Genomic DNA, 20,320 nt, shown 5'->3' with positions numbered 1-20,320 from the left:
GTTAGTAGCGGCCGCCACGGAGGAGGCGGCGGCAACTGAATATGGGCGTCGGGCCGGCATCGGGGCGGAAACGGGGCACTGCGCACACCGATGACGTCATCGGTGCCGGCGCAGCGCTACCGGCTACCGCCGCCATTATCGCCGAGCTCAATATCAGCGCAACCTCCTCTACTGGCGCAGAAGCCCTCTTTAGGCGGTAACTGGGCGCAAAGCTTGCAGCGCCTTACTGAATTTCTAGGCCTTAGAACCCACAAAATTGGCAAGTAGTTCTAAATGTTTACTGTTAGGCGTGTGGATGTAAATACTACCTAATACCCAGTGCATCCAAAGCTGCACTCTACGCTATGTAATAAAGCATGACAGATCCTATATGCCTCATTCAGATCATTTGCAGGTACAGACAGTTCAACTCAAAAGAGAATGGTTGGGAATAAGATTATATCATGAACTATTTAGGGATTCATAATCACCTATTAGCTGACGATTAACAAACAAAAACTCCCGAATCTTGTACTGCAATGTTAACACAGTAAACGCGATGTACAAAAAAAACCTCTCCGAAATCAAGACTATCAGCCTAAGGTGAAGTAGAAGATGCAGTTCGGATTAGACATGTAAACCGAGGCAACAAGAAGATTTCTATTCGCCATCAACATTCCAGGGAAGTGCACTTTTGCATTTGTTGCGCGCCCCCTGTACCAGGTGGGTTGCTGCACAGATCTAGGTCGGATCATCACAGTGCTGCCGCTGCCGGGAGGAGGTTGCATGCAGCTGTCAACTCAATGCAGGTGCGGCGGGTATAGCCCCTCGGATATGGTCAGACATGGAGCCCCCTCCCCACCCGGGCTGGTGCAGTAAGTGCCTGCGGGTGGTTGGGACCCACAGCTTTTGCAACAAACTCTGCCAGCAAACCGGGGGAAGACACGTAATGCAAAAAAAAATGCGCACGTTTCTCAGCCTCACCACCCCCCCTCTCCCTCCCTCCTCCTCACTCGTCCTCCTTTTGCATTACTATTGGTGACATAAGGGACACCAAAGTCCGCTGATCCAATGATAGGGAACCGTGCAACCTATAAAAGCTGGTTCAGCGCCAACCCTCCCGACAAGATATCGGCTTCAGTCATCAGACCAACACATCCAGGGGTCGCGCTTGACGTCCGGATTCAGGAGCTGCAGCGATGGCGGGATGCAGCTGGGGCTATGGACCGAAAAACGGTGAGATTTGCTCGCATCAGGGTGCTGGCCCGGGGCACAACTTCTCCCCTCCCGGGACAGAGCCGGGCTACTTGCAGCCTGTAACTGGTGACCCTGCCACAGTCGGCTCAGCCCTAGCCCCGGCTCCAGGCACAGGAGGAAGTTTTACATTGAAGGAAGAGCGCAGCGTGTTGCAATGCAATCTCTTGTGACATGCTGGGCTTTATAGTTTTTTTAAAACGCTTTCACAAGAGTGGCTTTCTAAAACTGCGTAAACAAGCTAGTTTTGCAGCTTGGCATCAGGTAAAAGGTTATTTGGTTTAAGATTAATCATTGGTGGAAGGAAAGTAATTATTTCGGGCAGCCTTTCCTCGCCCCCCTGCATTTCTAAGTTACACTTGATGCAAATGACTTGCTGTCAGATTTGCAATGCACGACCATAAAAAAAAAAGTCTCAGCTTTCCGTTTGCAGAAACGAAACCCTCCTCTCTTCCACTCCCGCTGCAGCCTTTTAAGAAGGTGCAATGGACCTTGGTGGATTTAGATTACCCGGCTCTTATTTCATGTTGCAGGTCCATCCCATTGGCACGAACAGTTTCCCATAGCGAAGGAAGGTTCCCGCCAGTCACCCATCGAGATCAAGAATGCGGAAACCAAGTACGACTCGAGCCTGAAGCCGCTGACTCTCCGCTACGATGCATCCAGCGCAAAAAGCCTCACCAACACCGGCTCCTCGGTCCAGGTGGATTACGAGGATTGCACCGACCGATCAGGTGAGTAAAGAGCATGTTGTAAGTTGAATGAGATGATTGCCCCTCCAGCCTTTCATTATGAATGTTGGCTGCTGCTGTGGATTTGGTAGGAAGTGAAAGGCTTTTGCAGGTATGAGTCCTGGGGCGAGGGGACCTCTAACCAGCCGTTGTGTATTTCACACTAGGATTACACTCGTGGAAAGTAGCTTCTAAATACTCACTTTGTAAGTCGAGCATATGGGGAAATTCCACCTTTCGATCAAAGTGCAATCCTTGTGCCGTTGGTGCCGGGCTGGGGGGAAGGACGGTGTGGATGGCGAGTGCGCCCTGCGTTTATTAAAACAGATTTGGGCAGAACTTGCATTGCAGCCCGGTCGAAATGCAAAGACGGTCTGACGGTGTCGGGGTTGCAAAAGTTGCATCGGGGAATTTAAGGGAGGGGGATCACTTTGATTGCCAGAGGAGCTGCTAAAATGAAGAGATCAGTTTGAAGGTTCGGCTCGTGTGACAAGGCTAGGTAGTCTGATTTGACGCATGTGCAACTGAAATAAATAGCAACCGATAGAAAGGGACCTTTTTAATTCGAGCAAAGCTTGGCTGCTTAACCAAATTGTAACATTACAACAATGAGTCATCGTACTCGACCTAGATTTTTAACCTATATTGCAGGGAGTCTTTTTTTTTAATCCTCTTTCATATCTCCCACCCCATAAGGATATGCAAATTGTATTACTTTTTACGGTAAAGTCATAGTTTATTTACATTGGGAGCACTGAAATTTTGTAAAACTTCCTTTGAGATTAAATAGTTTAATTTAAATTTTATTTTTGGGGACAATCGTGTATGATTTTGAGGAATTAATAACCGTTTCTGGTTCTGTGCTTTCATATGGTCTAGTGATTTACACTATAGGGGAAAACTTGGAAAAAAATACCTGAAGCAGCAGAAGGTGCACTGCAATGGGGAGAGTGGGGTAGTTTTGGAATCCTGCACTTTAATACCCAAGTTATACTGCATCACTGCAAAGTGGTTTTTGCAGTGATACAAAATATACAATGTATATAAGAATAAGAACAGCATCAGTTTGATCTTCTGCTCTACTTTATATTTGTGTATAAAGTGACATTCTTCACTTTAATCCCTACATTTCTTGCCTGTGTGTGTGTGTATATACATAATGTATATATGTGTGTATATTGTGAAGTTACAAATACAAACTCCTATCTGTGCTTTCTTCTGACTTGAATGCAGTTTGGATCGGCTTGTATGCAACCATTACAATATATGATGCTGCGACTTGCTATGGAGGAGCACACTCATCTGATTTCCTCTGTTTTCGACTCCAGTACCATTCTCCTGCTGCACTCCTTCTGGTTCCTGGTCCCCTGCTCACTGACTGACTGCACGGTATCTGTTCTCAGCTCAACCACCACTGTTGCTGTGTTCTACCACAGCTGGGGAGTGGGATAGGGGACCTGGAGCAAGAAAAAAGGTGCTAGGAAACTGAAATTAAACAAAGTGAAGTGGGAAACTGGGAGCCAGTGAGAGGAGCTGGAAAAGGGAGACCACTAGTTTCTGAAAATTTCAGTTGAAATTTCATTTTGCTTCTGTTTGAAGGTGTGGCTGCTTCTGTCATCTGCTGCTGTTGGACCCTTTCCAGTGTTTGGTTTCCCATTCTTCATTTTAGTTTGTCTTTTGCTGCTTGGGGTGTCATGGTGGATAATAAAAGACCTAGCCATTTCCACTTCTGTACACCTTGATGGACCAGATGGTGTTCTTGCCTGTCATGTTTTGTTTTTATATAACTGGATGGGGCTAGAAGTGGTATCTATTTTATTTTATCGGCTGAGAAAGGGATAGCACAGCTTCTAAGTATTTCAGTCCACAATCCAAACACTTGCAAGGAGCTACAATATATGACACAATTTATGTACTACTGGTCCGATAATAATTTATCAAGGTCTGAAAACACAAACTGCTTACTGTCCTTCATGTTATAAATGTACATTTATTGATTGAAATGAATGCATAGTTTAATATGAATAGAAATTAATTATAGAACTAGTTTGTACTGTCTTTGATACTATAACTTGTTTTGCAATGTCAACATTGACACTTCTTTTGTATGACAGTGCTGACTGGTGGCCCCCTTTGTGGAAAATATAGGCTACGTCAATTTCACTTTCATTGGGGAGCCTGTGATGATCATGGCTGTGAACATATAGTTAATGGAGCAAATTATTCTGCAGAGGTAAGAACATGCATTTATGTGTGGACTTCTAAGAAAAACAATATATTTTTGGGAGAGGCACATTTAGCGTATTAAAGAATAAATCGGGTAATTTTTGTTTCTCACTAGTCCGGTTCTGCTACAGACATGTTGTCAACACAAATGTTGTAGCAAAAGGCAACCCTGAACAGATTGAACTTTTTATGCAAGTGGATGTGCTCAGCTGAGATCAGCTACAAGTATTCTCCAAGAGTATTTTTACCATGATGAAATAATGCTTATTCCTGGATGCTTCAGGTCACATTCTGACCCAGTATTGGCTGAGTTTTGCTGTTGGTTATATATGATAAGAAAATTCCATTCTTTTCATATCAAGACATTAAACCCAGGAAGGAAAGGAAACCTATCCCAATCTTTAATGATAGTGGAATGTATCTGAGGTATTTAAAATGGCGAGCTAATGAGAAGATGAGCTTTTAGGTTAATTAATTTTTAAAAAATGTTGGACATACTCAACCAGTCAGGCAGAATCTGTGGAGAGAGAGAAACCGAGTTAATGTCCAGCATCTGCAGAATTTTGTTATTGTTTAATTAGTTGGGACTGACTGCTTTAGTCACATGTGTTTACACAAAAAATATCCAGTGGGAACTCTGTTAGTAAGCTACAGCGTGAAGAACTTAAACCAAGCTTGAGTACTGGCAGTTAAGTCCTTTTCTACTATGTTAAAAAAAATTCTGACGTCTGTTCAGTGCATCTGGTCTTGAGCTTCAGGCTGTGGAGCAGCCTTTTATTAAAAAAAATATATATTCAGTGAACGAACCAACAGAAACATAGATAGGAGCAGGAGTAGGCCATTCGGCCCCTCGAGCCTGTTCTGCCATTTAATGAGATCATGGCTGATCATCCAAATTCAGTACCCTGTCCCTGCTTTCTCCCCATATCCCTTGATCCCTTTAGCCTTACAAAATATATCGAACTCCTTCTTGAATATAGTTAATGAATTGGCCTCAACTGCCTTCTGTGGTAGAATTCCACAGGTTCACCACTCTCTGGGTGAAGAAATTCCCCCTCATCTCAGTCCTAAATGGCTTACCCCTTATCCTTAGACTGTGACCCCTGGTTTTGGACACCCCCGCCATTGGGAACATCCTTCCTGCATCTAGTCTGTCTAGTCCTATTAGAATTTTATAAGTTTCAATGAGATCCCCTCATTCTTCTAAACTCTAGCGAACATAAGCCTAATCGACCCAATCTCTCCTTGTATGTCATTCCTGCCGTCCCAGGTATCAGTCTGGTGAATCTTCGCTGCACTCTCTCCATGGCAAGAACATCCTTCCTCAGATAAGGTGACCAAAACTGCACACAATACTCAAGATGTGGTCTCACCAAGGCCCTGTACAACTGCAGCAAGACATCCTTGTTCCTGTACTCAATGAGACAAGTATAGTAAATTTGGCAAAGGGAAGGCCTCTGCAGCCCAGGAATGTGGTGGAAGAAAGGCAGTTGGATTGTCCATGTTTCCTTCCCCTCTGCTAGCCTGCTGTAACCATTTACACCTCCTCTGAACCCATCTTTTTGTTTCTATACTTGTCCCATTATCACTTGTCATTTAATCACTCCTGCCCTTCACCATATCACAGGCCTTCCCTTCTATTCTTCACCTACCCCCACCTCTCCTTGTTTAAAAGTTGTTCATCTCTAACAAAGTTATGATAGTCATAGACCTGAAATGTTAACTCTGTAGCATGTGCTAAATTTGATAAGCCACCAAAATGGAAGTAAAGCTTTCATCAACTAATGCTAGAAAGACCAAACTGAGTTTTTCCAATGGGACATGGTAACCTTTGTGATTGCTCTGCTGAAGAATGGTTATTTTCAACATTATCAGCCAGCCAAACCTGAGGTTAGTTTAGTGACTCTACCTGCTAACAGCCCAGCTCTAGCAGAAATATCAGCAGACTTGAGTTTGATCAAGCATATTCTAGTCAACATGTGTGATGTGACCCAAAATTCCACTTCTTTGGTTTTGATGTGTTTACGATACGAATGTGCTTTAACTGAGCCTATTGTGTTTTGTTTCTAGCTTCACCTGGTGCATTGGAATGCAGAAAAGTATAGTGATTTTGCTGAGGCTGCTAAAGCACCTGATGGTCTGGCTGTAATTGGTGTCTTCCTCAAGGTATGAACATTTAATTAATAAGCTGGCTTTATAATATGTGCAATAATGGTCCTTGCATTTTTCATTGATTCTATAAAGAAATCCATTTGCAAGTATTACACACCATGTGTACTGCGTAGATCCATGGGTGGTAAAATTGGACATGAGTGGGGACACAAAGCAGGTGGTATCGAATCGGTCGCCTGTTAGGCACTCTTGACTTTAATAGAACTGAATATTGGGGGTGTCTTAATGGTCAGCAAATGCAATTTGCCTGTTTTGCACCCTCGCCCGTGTCCAGTATCACCCTCATTATCTCTATCACCCTAGCTATGCTATGATCAACTGCCAATGTAGAAATAGCCAAATACACCAATAGATACCCAATCCCTATTCCTATACTTGCAAGTTAACTCGGTCACCAATTTATACACGTGTACTGGCACATATAAACAGGAACTAACTAGGATTACAGAAACTGGGTGGCGTCAGGCAAACTATACATTCTATTCTCAAAACCGAATAGGCATGGCAACAAAATGAATATTGTTAGATACATTTACTGATTTTTTTTTTAATGTAGTACACCTTCTATAACCATACCAATAACTGGGAAAATTCTACCCATTTTGCTTGCAGCCTTCCTACCATGAGGGATGTGTTTATGAAATTACATGTGGTGGTTCTTATTGTATTTTAATATAATGTACTTGTGATTTTTATTTTCATGAAGTGTGCCCAGCATTGTAGTTACATGCTCAACAACAACTAGTTACTTTTATATAGGGCTTTTGATGTTGCAGAACATCCCAGGTGCTTGACAAGACTGGAAAATTGGCAAAGGAAGAACTTTGTATTTATATAACATCTCATCTCTTCACATAGAATTACATTGTGCAATTAGTGATCCGTGGAAAAACACAACAGCAATTTTGCACAGAGCAAAGTCCCACTAACAGCAGATAATCTATTTGGCAGTGTTGGTTAGAATCATAGAATGATACAGCACAGAATGAGGCCATTTGGCCCATCGTGACTGTGCTGGATCTTTGGTAGAGCTGTCCAATTCGTCCCACTCCCCCTGCTTTTTCCCCATAGCCCTGTAAATGTTTTCCCTTCAAATATTTATCCAATTCTCTTTTTTTTTTTGAACGACACAATTGAATCTGCTTCCACCACCCTTTCAGGCAGTGCATTCCAGATCACCACTCGCTGCATAAAAAAAATGTTTCATGTCACCTCTGGTTCTTTTGCCAATCACCTTAAATATGTATCATCTGGTTACCGACCCTTCTGCCACTGGAAACAGTTTCTTCTTATTAACTATCATAACCATTCATGGTTTTGGTTTTGAAACTCTATCAAATCTCTTAAACTTTCTCTGCTCTAAGGAGAACAACCCCAACTTCTCCAGTCTCTCCGTAACTGAAGTCCCTCATCTGTTACCATTCCAGTAAATCTGTTCTGCACCCGCTCAGGGCTTGAAATCCTGTGGGGTTTTTTTTTTGCCTAGTAAAGTTGCTACCAACTGAGTGAAGGTGCATATCAGTCCATGTTTGGGTTCTGCAGTCTGCACTTGCTATTTTATCGCTTGGAAATTTAGCTTGAACTTCATGAGCTTCAGAACCAGCAAAGCTAAGTCTTGGTTCACTTGCCGTTTAAAAAACCATTCATCCACCCTTCGTGACTACTGTAATCAACACACATGCTTTCTTCAACTATCCAACCAGATTTACCGTAGATAATGTACAGCATTAACACAATTCACCGACAAAACTCAATTTGAGAATGAGAAGAATGCTGTAATAAATTATGCAGTTCAAATATTTTAATCTGCTGAAATCTGCACCAAACAATTTCCCTGTATCATTTTCAAATTAACCAATGGATTATATTTCATAATCAATGCATAGAAATATTTAAATACTTGACTAATTTTAGACCACAACAACTTCATTCACCATCAGTTACATATATGCCTTCAGTTCAGCAATTAGATGGACACATTTGTAACGGCTATATGACGTATTCATGTTACATTGGTCCAAATGCTTTTAATTGTCATTTTGTAAAAGGCCATAAATATCTGATGCAATGTATTAATGTGGGCACCAAAGTCCAATCACTAACATTAGAAGGCACTTTGACTGTGGTCTGAGTGACAATGCAACAGAAATTGAGATCCTGGCGCAAAGGAAAATGATTGTGGCGGTTGGCAGCCAATCATCTCAGCCCCAAGACACTGATGCAAGATTTCCTCAGGACAGCATCCTAGTTTCAACTATCTTCAGATGCCTCATCAATGATCTTGCCTCCATCATAAAGTCAGAGGTGAAGCTGTTCACTGATGACTGCAGTGTTCATAGAAACATAGAAGATAGGAGCAGGAGTAGGCCATTTGTCCCCTTGAGCCTGCTCTGCCATTTAATGAGATCCTGGCTGATCATCCAAATTCAGTACCCTGTCCCTGCTTTCTCCCCATATCCCTTAATCCCTTTAGCCTTAAGAAATATATCCAACTCCTTCTTGAATATATTTCATGAATTGGCCTCTACTGCCTTCTGTGGTAGAGAATTCTACAGGTTCACCACTCTCTGGGTGAAGAAATTCCTCCTCATTTCAGTCCGAAATGGCTTACCCCTTATCTTTAGACTGTGACCCCTGGTTCTGGACTCCCCTGCCATCGGGAACATCCTTCCTGCATCTAGTCTGTCTAGTCCTGTTAGAATTTTATAAGTTTCAATGAGATCCCCTCTCATTCTTCTAAACTCTAGCGAAATATAAGCCCAATCGATCCAATCACTCCTCATACGTCATTTCTGCCGTCCCAGGTATCAGTCTGGTGAATCTTCGCTGCACTCCCTCCATGGCAAGAACATCCTTCCTCCGATAAGGCGACCAAAACTGCACACAATACTCAAGGTGAGGTCTCACCAAGGCCCTGTACAACTGCAGGAAGACATCCTTGCTCCTGTACTCTAATCCTCTTGCTATGAAGGCCAACATACCATTTGCCTTCTTAACCGCCTGCTGCACCTGCATGCTGACCTTCAGCAACTAGTGGACAAGGACACCCAGGTCTTGTTGCACTTCCCCTTCTCCCAATCTATTGCTGTTCAGATAATAATCTGCCTTCCTGTTTTTGCCACCGAAGTGGATAACCTCACATTTATCCACATTATACTGCATCTGCTCAATCACCCAACCTGTCCAAATCATACTGGAGTTTCTCGGCATCCTCCTCGCAGCACACACGCCCACCCAGCTTTGTGTCATCTAGTTCCCTCGTCTAGATCATTAATATATATTGTGAATAGCTGGGGTCCTAGCACCGATCCCTGCGGTACGCCACTAGTCACTGCCTGCCACTCTGAAAAAGACCCGTTTATTCTAACTCTTTGCTTCCTGTCTGCCAACCAGTTCTCTATCCAAGTCAGTACCTTACCCCCAATCCCATGTGCTTTAACTTTACACGCTAATCTCTTATGCAGGACCTTATCGAAAGCCTTCTGAAAGTCCAAATACACCACATCCACTGGTTCTCCCTTATCTATTCTAACAGTTACATCCTCAAAATATTCCAGTAGATTAGTCAAGCATGATTTACCTTTTGTAAATCTATGTTTTCTTTGTCCGATCCTGTCACTTTTCCAAGTGCTCTGCTATTACATCTTTTATAATGGACTCTAGCATTTTCCCCACTACCGATGTCAGGCTTACCAGTCTATAATTCCCTGTTTTTTCTCTACCACCTTTTTTGAATAGTGGGGTAACATTAGCTACCCTCCAATCCATGGGAACTGTTCCAGAGTCTATAGAATTTTGGAAGATGACCAGCAATGCATCTACTATTTCTAGGGCCACTTCCTTAAGTACACTTGGATGTCGATTATCAGGCCCTGGGGATTTATCAGCCTTCAATCCCGTTCAACTCCATTTGCAATTCATAAGAACATAAGAAATAGGAGCAGGAGTAGGCCAATCGGCCCCTCGAGCCTGCTCCGCCATTTAATAAGATCATGGCTGATCTGATCCTAACCGCCAATCTACTATCACAGAACCATCTCCTGAATCTAACAGAATTAGACACACGAAATAGGAGCAGGATCAGGCTACACGGCCCCTGGGCCCGCTCCACTACCCACAGGGCCATGTCCGATCCGAACCTAGACTCATGTCCAAATTCCTGCCTGCTCCCCGTAACCCTTAATTCCCTTTACTTCTAGGAAACTGTCTATTTCTGTTTTAAATTTATGTAATGATGTAGCTTCTACAGCTTTTTGGGGCAGCATATTCCATGGACCTACCACCCTCTGAGTGAAGTAGTTCCTCCTCATCTCAGTTTTGAAAGAGCAGCCCCTTATTCTAAGACTATGCCCCCTAGTTCTAGTTTCACCCATCATCGGGAACATCTTCCCCGCATCCACCCGATCCAACCCCTTCACAATCTTATATGTTTCAATAAGATCGCCTCATTCTTCTGAACTCCAATGAGTAGAGTCCCAATCTACTCAACCTCTCCTCATATGTCCATCCCCTCATCCCCGGGATTAACCGAGTGAACCTTCTTTGTACTGACTCGAGAGCAAGTATGTCTTCTCTTGTATGGACAGCAAAACTGTGTGCAGTATTCCAGGTGCGGTCTCACCAATACCTTCCTCAGATAATGAAGTACCAGGCTGGCAAGCAGCAAGACCTGGAAACCATTCAGGTTTGGATTAATAAGTGGCAAGTAACATTTGGGGCACAGAAGTGCCAGGCAATGACCATCTACAAGAGAAAGTCTCACCGTCTCCCCATGACATTCAATGACCTTTTCCCCCACCATCAACATCCTAGAGGTGACCACTGACCAGAAACAACTGGACCAACTACATAAATGCTGTGGCCACTAGAGAAGGTCAGACTGGCTATTCTGCAGTGAGCTGCTCACCTCCTCACTCCCCAAAGCCTCCATGTACATGGCACAAGACAGGAGTGTGATGGCATACATTCCATGTGCCTGGATGGGTGCAACGGCAACTGCACTCAAGAAGCTTGACTCCACCCAGGACAAAGCAGTCCACTTGATTGGCATTTCTTCTGCTAGCCTAATCATCTATCCCCTCCATCCCAAGTATACCATGGCTACAGTGTGTACTATCTGCAGCATAACGCCAATGCTTCTCTCTCAGCACCTCCCAAATCTGTGACCTCCACCACTTAGAAGGACAAGGGTAGCAGTTGCATAGGAACACCATCATCTCCACGTTCCCCTCCACACACACCATCCTGCTTTGGGCATACATTGTTGTTCCTTCATCACTGGGTCAAAATCCTGGAGCTCCCTACCTAACAGCACTGTAGGAGCACCATTCCCACATAGACTGCAGTGGTTCAAGAAGTCCCATAACCACTTTTTCTCAAGGGCATCTAGGGATGGGAACTATAAATGCTGGCCTTGCCAATGACTCTCATATCCTGCAAATTTTTTGTAAAATCCAGTGAAGCAAGGCTCCAAAGCAGTCAGTGTGATTGGAAATAATTAAATACTTCAGATTTGTAGATGATAATGGAATCCATGGAAAACTAAGTGTGCAAAATTGTGTAGATTTCCAGTGACCTCATAATTGCACAACTCACTATTGCTTGCAAGTAAATTGGGTCAACTTTACCAAGTGTCCTGTTACCCAGCATAATGGTTCCTTTCATCTTTGTTGTGTCTTTACTTAATGATTTTTTTCATCCAATTTGTGAGCATTCCTCAGTGCATTGTCATGTGAGCAACCTTTAGTTGAACTCCATAATAATACCAGTCATTACTGCAGTGATTGCTCATGGTTGTTACAAGCAGAATTCTCAGATGTGAAAAAGGAAATGGAACATTCTGTTATCCAGGGTAAAATACAATTACTATTTGGTGAATAGTAAAACATGAGCCTAGTATTGGTGGCCTTTAGATTCCTTGGTGGTGCAACTTCTTGTAAACTTAAATGCAAATCTGAATAACCACAGGGTCCTGTGAACTTCCTTGAACTATTTTTTGTGACTTTCAGGTATGTAATGAAAATCCAGCCCTGCAGAAGATGCTTTGTTCTCTGGACGGCATTAAAAAAAAGGTACTTGAATCCTATTCTATACAACCATAGTGTATATAGAGGTAAATACAAATTTGCACCTAATTTAAATGTTAACTTTTTTTATATTACAGTTGTTTCCTTAAATGAAAATGACAGTTGTTTCCTTAAATGAAAATGTCTGAGAGAAGCCTTTACCTTCCATGTTTTGCATGAAACCTCTGTTCTGTTGCCACAGCCAATGTAAATAGTACAGATGCTGGTTAAGAATTGAAATCCTGCTTTGTGATATTGATAACATGTATTCACTTTTGTCAAATTATCTACATGCCATTTTAACAAAAGAATTTAACTCATTTGAACAGGTTAACCCCTTGTTAAAATAGTGGACAAATATTTACTCTTAACATCACAAACTTCAACACATACATGTAGCATTGTAACATATGCAGTGTGTTTTTAGCATATACCAGTGGTTACTTCTAAGGGGTTTAGGCCTCCACTAGAATATTCTCTTCAAACCAGAAGGACAAGTGTTGTTCCTTTTCTGTAAATCATATTGTCTGGCTCCACGGCCTGATTATTTTTACATTATATTTTACAAAACCTTTTTTATTGTGTTCCAGGTTAATTCAGCATGTGTACTACTCTGCAGCTCTATATGCATCCCTGTTAATAAGGTTGAAGATCTTAAACCCAAGACATATTTTTATAACTAGTGATATTGCACATAGGGAATGAAGACTTGGCAGCCTGTTTTTATACCCTACCCAATTTTCTTTTTCATAGTGGATGGGGTGTAATGTGGGCTGTCAGTTTGCTACAGTCCATTTGACACTACCACCCAAAACCAATTCCTTCCCCTGCCCCCCAAGTGTAGTCTTGAGGTGAAAGGGACTTTTGAGGGCAGGGGATAATTGTACTTGGGCATGCAGATATAATTCAATCCCCATTTTAAAGTCCTACATTCTGTCCTTATTACATTTCCATTATAAAGTCCTATGTCCACATATATACTGGAAACTGCATGCTTTAATTACACCTTCCTGCCAGTGGTAACACTGCAACACCTACACTGGGGGAGGCTGTTAATAGTGTGACAAGCTGAGACAAAGGGGTCGATTTTCCCGAAGCTGCCGGGAAGAAGGCGGGACTACAACTTTCGGATTTTAGTCCCGCCTACATCGACGTCCAGCCAATCCGTGCGATTTTCCCTTGATTGACCTTGTTGAGCCCGCCTAGCGGGCTCAGCAGGCCAATTAAGAGCCACCCGGCAACAGGTGACGTCAGACTGCAATTTCATCTGTCAAGAGTTCTTGACAGATGAAATATCAGTGTTTCACAGCTGTTTCAAGCTGTGAAACACTGACAGTCTGAGTTCTGACATGAGTCCTTCTGCACAGACTCAGTTAGAACTCACATCGGCACTCAAAGCTGAAGGCTGTCACTTTTCACAGATCGCAGCCGTTCAACTTTAAGTGCCGGCTGAGTGATGGGCTCCCGACGGCTACAGGAAGAAAGGCTGTGAAGGGAAGTACAGGTAAGTAAAAGTTCTTTACACACTTTAGACACACCAAACACACTTACCTTTGCACTCATACACCCATCACTCACCTGAGCGCCGACATCGCGACCCCCTCCAACTCCTTCAACCCGACGGTCCGCCTGCTCTAACCTGGCGTGGTTTGGAGCCGTCGGGAAACCCACACGAAACCCCTCAAAATAGGGATTAGGCCAAAAACTGCCTGTTAACTACCTGTTAATTGGCACTAATCCCTTCCCGCCTGGGGTCGGCGGGTCCCAGTGTGGGGCGGGTACCCGCTGCCTCTGAAAGTTGCATGGAGCGGGGTTTTGGGCGGGATGGTGTCGGGACCCCCGAAATCGGGATTTCCCCCCCACACACGCCTGAAACCCTGCCTGACAGCTCCACGAAAATCGACCCCTGAGGAGTGGGAATTTTAACCCCTAAAAATGGGTGGGTTGGCATCAGCTGGGAGGTTGGAGCTTATTTAAAAAAAAAACGGAATCCCAACTCCAATCAACCCACTTCTAGTTTTAATGGGGTGGGGGGAGGGGGCAGGCAGCCAACCTGCTGCCAGAAGGTGGGTTGTCCATTTAAATATAATGAGGCTTCAGGCATTCACATTACAAAATTAACTCTGGCTGGTAGAATTTCCCAGGCCTCTGGGAACCCACCAACTAAAGGAAGGCAAGGACTGCTGGAACCAGGAGGTAAGTGCCTTTGTGCCTGCCTCACCCATCCCCCGTGCTCGGACACCCACCTTGAGGCCTCTGACCTCCCCTCCCCGAGGCGCCTCTTTTATTCCACTCTTGATACCTCCCTCACTGCCTCTGCATCTGGCTGACTGCAGGCAGGAAAGAGAGCTTTGAAATGTTAATCAGGCCCTGCCAATAAATTCGGCAGGTCCTATGGGGAAATCTGTTCTCCTGGGTTTCCCAACCGCTTTCCAGCATCACCACCCCCTCGACCTGCCTCCAGATTAAAATTCTGGACAGGTAGTTTTCTTTATAAATATAAACATTGAAATTTATAATGGGAAATTTGACAGGAAGTACACCAGACATAAGTTTTAAAAAAATATATTAATAAATTGTCTGCTTTGTGTGGAGATAATGGGGCTGAAATTGGTTTTTGGTGATGGCACAGAACAATTGAAAGCCGATCAGCAGCCCCTTTTTACACCTCGCCCGAATTTTCAGGCAGTGTGTGAAATGGGCTGCTGATTTGCTATCGCCCATTGTGTTACTGCCAAAGACCAGTTTTGCTCCCAGTATGTCAAGAGGCTACAGTCATTCACCATGGCACATGCATCACTTGCAGATAATGGTTGGCCTCATACAGAGGCTTGTTATCCATGAAGCTCGAGTCACCAATACCTGATGCGGACTACTTCATTTTCACTTCTCATCCAAACTGATGTCATTTATCATGGCGGACTGTAAGCTTTTATTCATTACTTGAGTTCTAATCGCAGTTCTTTCTGTTTTTTAGGGTTCTAAAGTTGAATTCAAAGACTTTTCCCCTTGCGCCCTGCTGCCTCCTTGTCTCGATTATTATACTTACCTGGGATCCCTCACCACTCCTCCTCTGTACGAGAGCGTCATCTGGATTGTGCTTAAGGAGCCTATCGCACACAGCTCAAAACAGGTAAATAAGTAAGCATGGATTGTCCAAAAATAACAGTCCTAAGTGTGATTATTGTTTAAATATATTTTTGAAACATTCAGCAAAAGGTCAGATAGGTCAATAAAAACTTTATAAAATAGCCAGAATATCTGAATAGAATGCTTCTGAATATTTAAATATTCATAGACAATTGACTGAAATAAAAATCTAAAATACTTGCAACTTTATTAAATGAAATATTCCCAAATATTCAGAATTTTTATCTTGGAAAATTGCATCAGATTTTAATGCAGTACTATTCCTAACATAGACATACTGCTAAATTATAAAATATTTTAAAAGTGCATCAAAGTAATAGAAAATTGCTTTAATAAAGTTCATTGGAGGTTGTGTGCACCATAGCAGAGTGATCTCTGATTATCATACCACAATTATATACTAGATAGTTCAGGCTAAAAGCAAATTCAATTTTGTTGTAAGATATAAAATTATGCAAAGTGTTCTGCTAGCAGATGCAAATATTAATACTTTCACTGGTACACTAAACTTTTACTGAGCCCAAAATAGCAACAGTCCTTTGATATGTTGTTTACACAAATTTATCTGCCAGTGTGGTCCTAGTTCCATCTCGCCATAGTGATTTTAAAATACAGTTGATCCTAGTGAACTGCTGAACTAGCAGTATGTCTGTTTGGAAGCCTCAGCATATAGTTGTCAATTAAAACCAACATCAAAGACACACTGGAGCACCTTGGCCATGGCACCAGTTTGATTGGATAATGGTTCATATCTTGTATACATAAGTGTTGTCTTTTCAGAAGATATACTATTTGACTACCTAAAGCTCAATGATTACTGGCATCCCAAACAAGACAACATGTATGCTTGCACTCAAACTCTTCTTTCTGAGCCAATGAAAGCCACTTGAAATTGTTCAAGACTGAAGAATGGCTGCAAAAAATTCTTATAAATTGAAATAGAACATATCCTAGATCTATCACACGGGTTTTAAATGTTCTGAGCAGCTATTGGCTGTGAATTCTGTTTTCCTGGGTTGTGGATGACTTTTTGGCAGCAGGTGGTGGGTGCGGGGTATAATTCAGCCAGAGTTTCACAGGTGGGTGAGGAGAATCCAGGCTGGCATCTAGAATAGGAGGAGTTGCTGACAGGGCTGCAGACCTGAATTGGGGTGCATGAGGCGATTGTGCCAGGGGAAAAAATGCAACACAAAGGGAGTGGTCCTCTGCAGCACAGTACTTTCTATCTTGGAGAGGCAGCTCAGGAGCCTGAAGGATAGTTTATGGGAAACTTAAATCTCTGCCCACCCCATCTGGCCTTCAACCACCCCAGATATTATTTGCCACACCCTGCAATACACCAAGTACTTAAAAAAATAAAAAAATAAATAAAAAAAAACCGGTTTCTCACCTTAATGCTCAAAACCAAACATTTACATTTTAAGAGATACACGAGTTGGGTGAAGGGTGCACAAAGAAATCAGTGAGGCTCAGACATGAAGGCACTAAGCCTAGGCTGGACAACATTGATATAGACGTATACATCCAGCAGCCGATTTCCCCCCCCCCCCCCCACCATGGTACTGCACATAGGGAATCGAGACCAAGACCAATCGTAGTCTTCAGGTGAAGTGGTGGTGAAAAGGTGGACCAGGGTACACCAGATGTAATTTAGTCTTCATTTAAAGTCATTTATGCTGTCCTTTATTAAATTTCTATTTTCTAAATTCCTACAAAAACAACTTAGTACTTGAAAAGCGCTATATAAATAAAACATCAGTTGCTTCACAGGAGCATTATAGAACAAAATTTGACACCCAGCTGCATCAGATATTGGGGCAGAAAGGTAGGTTTTAAGATGCATCTTTAAAAGAGGTAAGAGAGGGTTGGGGAGGGAATTTCAGACCTTGGAGCCTTGACAGCTGAAGGCACAGCCACCAATGGTGGAGCAATTAAAATTGGTGTTCAAAAAGCCAGAATTAGAGGAGCGCAGGTGTAGGGCTGGAGGAGATTAGAGTAGGAAGGGGTGAGGCCCTGGAGGGATTTGAAAACCAGGATGAGATTTTTAAAATCGAGGCATTGCTTAACCTGGAGCCAATGTAGGTCCGCAAGCACAGGGGTGATTGATGACCAGGACTTGGTGTGAGGTAGGATACAGGCAACAGTTTTGGATGACCTCAAGTATAGTGAGGGTAGAATGTAGGAATAGTCCAAGTCTAGAAGTAACAAGGCATGAATGAGCAGCAGATGAGCTGAGTCTGGCGATGTTCCGGAGGTGGAAATAGGCAGTCTTGGTGATGGCGTGGATATGTAGTCTGGAGCTCATTTCATGTAAACTTACCACATGTAAATACATGCTCTAGCCAGTTGAGATACTACTGTCCTCTGGGGAGGACTTTCTGCATTGGTTTGGCTAGATTCTGTACCCACTAGTGCACCCTAATCTAATTTCCGATACAGAGGCTCTACTCGGGGGCACAAACCAAGGTATCTTGAGATACCCAATCTTTTAACATTTTTTAAAAATACTGCTACTGTAGTTGGGTTTCAAATATTAATAGTTGTATTTTAACAGGGTAACTGAGTTACAAAATACATTTGTTAGCAACTCCGTTGCTAACATTAGTTCTGCTGGTTGCCAAAGCCAGTTAGCTTGTGACTTGAGAGGAAGTGAAAGGACACATAGGGCACGTAGCTATGTCTAAAATTGGGAAACTTCCTCTTTAGAGTAAGAGACTGATCATGGAAACTGATTAAATGAGCAGTGGCGCCACTCCAGCAACAGGAAAAGAATACATCGGGATGGATCTTGTCTGGAATCTCTGACCTTTGTTGCCTGGGTGAAGGTGAAATACAGAATCTGAAAACTCACTAGGAAGCAAAACATTTTCAACTCGTGGCATATTTCAACACTTTTTTTTAAAAAAAAATTAAAATGTTTAAATTTTACAAAGGTGTGATCATCCAATGATGTATTGATACCTACATACACTGCTGGAGATAACATCAGCAGTTTAAGTATTTGCATAGAGTTCTCCCATGTCCACACAAACCTTAAATGATAGCATCCAATAAAATTATTCTCCAATGCATTTTAGTTACAGCGCAAAATAAATTAAATTCATGCAGCAACCTTGAAGTTGCCAGTTGACTGCTGCAAAATTTGCCCTGTGCTTCTCCATGTATTTATTTTAGTAAAGAATAGAGTTGTTTGTAAATTTATTATCCTTATCACACTTGTATTTTCCAGATAGCAAAGCTCCGCACCTTGGACTTCACCGGGCCAGATGATCCCATGCAGGACAACTACCGACCTCCCCAGCCTCTGAAGTGCAGGGCGATCCGAAGAAACTTCCAGTAAGGATTTGAAGACAGCCAGCCTCCCTGAACTATCCCTGTCTAATCTGAGTAGCAATAAATAATCCCTGCCACTGTTCCCGCTAAGGCGCACGGCCGCACAATATTCAGAAAGGTGCCGCACACTAGCTTTTACATTGTAAAAACCACACATGAGCAGAAATTCAAAGGGGCCGCGCATTAAAAGAAACAGGCCACACAGAACAAAGTGCAGTTTACAGGAATCATTGATCCTTGCCCCCACCGCCCGGCAAGAGTCGGAATGGACAAGCAATCTTAGGAAGGCATCCAATGTCTTTAAGCACAAATTAATAAAACTGGGTCACCCAGAGAGGTCTGAGCAGCCACTGGATTATTATCATGTTCCTGGATCTCAATGAGCCTAACTGATTATCAAAATCAGAAGCAATTATTTCCTCTGTTGAAAATAAAGGACTTGAAGGCAGTCTATAATTTTTTGAAGGACTAATCTGTAGCACTGGATATATTGTTTAAGTTGTAAGTTTTTTTTTAGTGATCACTGTAAAGCAGTTCCTAGTTAAAGTTAATTATATTGAATATTAATTTTCAGGAGCAATAATTCTGCAATTTACTCATTCATGGTATTGTCTTTTAACCAATGCAATAAGAGTTATAAGCCATAAGATTTAGTAATTAAATAAATAAATGTTTAATTGACTTACTATGCCGTCTCTTTTTGAAACCAATGCATCACCATGGGGCAAGAGTAGATTTCCAGTGCTGTCTTAAATGATCTAGACGAGGGAACTAGATGTAATATCTCCAAGTTTGCAGATGAGACAAAGCTGGGTGAGCGTGTGTGCTGTGAGGAGGATGCTGAGAAACTCCAGTATGATTTGGACAGGTTGGTTGATTGGGCAGATGCATAGCAAATGCAGTATAATGTGGATAAATGCAAGGTTATTCACTTTGGTGGCAAAAACAGGAAGACTATTATCTGAACGGCAATAGATTGGGAAAAGGAGAAGTGCAATGAGACCTGGGTGTCGCTGAAGGTAAGCATGCAGGTGCAGTTAAGAAGGCAAATGGTATGTTGGCCTTCATAGCGAGTATTCGAGTACTCCTGCTCCTATCTTCTATGTTAATCTTTGACTGCTATTTTTGACTCTTGCTGCTGGCAACTCCAAACAATTTTGTACTTCCTCCGACAGGCATTTACCTTTCAGCTCACCCAACATGACACTGAAAAAAAATCCTCTCATACTGCATTGAAGCTTCTCATTGCATTAATGTTCTATTACTAAAATAAGCACTGCAAAACATTTAAATATAGAAGTCTTTTTATGAAAGGGACATCGTGTTTGATCAATCTAATGGTTTTTTGAGGTTTTGGAGTTTCAGAAAGCATTTGATAAGGTGCCACACCAGAGGTTGTTACACAAATTT

General features: G+C 42.6%; 1 protein-coding gene across 1 annotated transcript; it reads left to right on the top strand.

Moving 5' to 3' along the window:
* Window positions 1-1,016: 1,016 nt before the first annotated feature.
* LOC147114795 (carbonic anhydrase 13-like) lies at window positions 1,017-19,592 on the top strand. The gene is made up of 7 exons (XM_085992745.1): window positions 1,017-1,215; window positions 1,767-1,967; window positions 4,079-4,197; window positions 6,261-6,356; window positions 12,371-12,433; window positions 15,405-15,560; window positions 18,807-19,592. Exons 1-7 carry the CDS (start codon window positions 1,179-1,181, stop codon window positions 18,915-18,917), a joined length of 783 nt encoding a protein of 260 aa, XP_085848871.1. The 5' UTR covers window positions 1,017-1,178; the 3' UTR covers window positions 18,918-19,592.
* The last annotated feature ends 728 nt before the right edge of the window (window positions 19,593-20,320 follow it).

Source organism: Somniosus microcephalus, chromosome 7 (assembly GCF_052327205.1).
Source record: "Somniosus microcephalus isolate GS21.2 chromosome 7, FLI_Smic_1.0, whole genome shotgun sequence".
NCBI lineage: Eukaryota > Metazoa > Chordata > Chondrichthyes > Squaliformes > Somniosidae > Somniosus > Somniosus microcephalus.
This window is presented reverse-complemented; position numbering and strand designations above follow the sequence as displayed.

Coding starts and splice junctions, on each gene's coding strand:
- LOC147114795 (XM_085992745.1), top strand. CDS start 1,179: ATGGCGGGATGCAGCTGGGGCTATGGACCGAAAAACG. Junction 1,216..1,766: donor GGGCTATGGACCGAAAAACG/GTGAGATTTGCT, acceptor TTCATGTTGCAG/GTCCATCCCATTGGCACGAA. Junction 12,434..15,404: donor TGGACGGCATTAAAAAAAAG/GTACTTGAATCC, acceptor TCTGTTTTTTAG/GGTTCTAAAGTTGAATTCAA.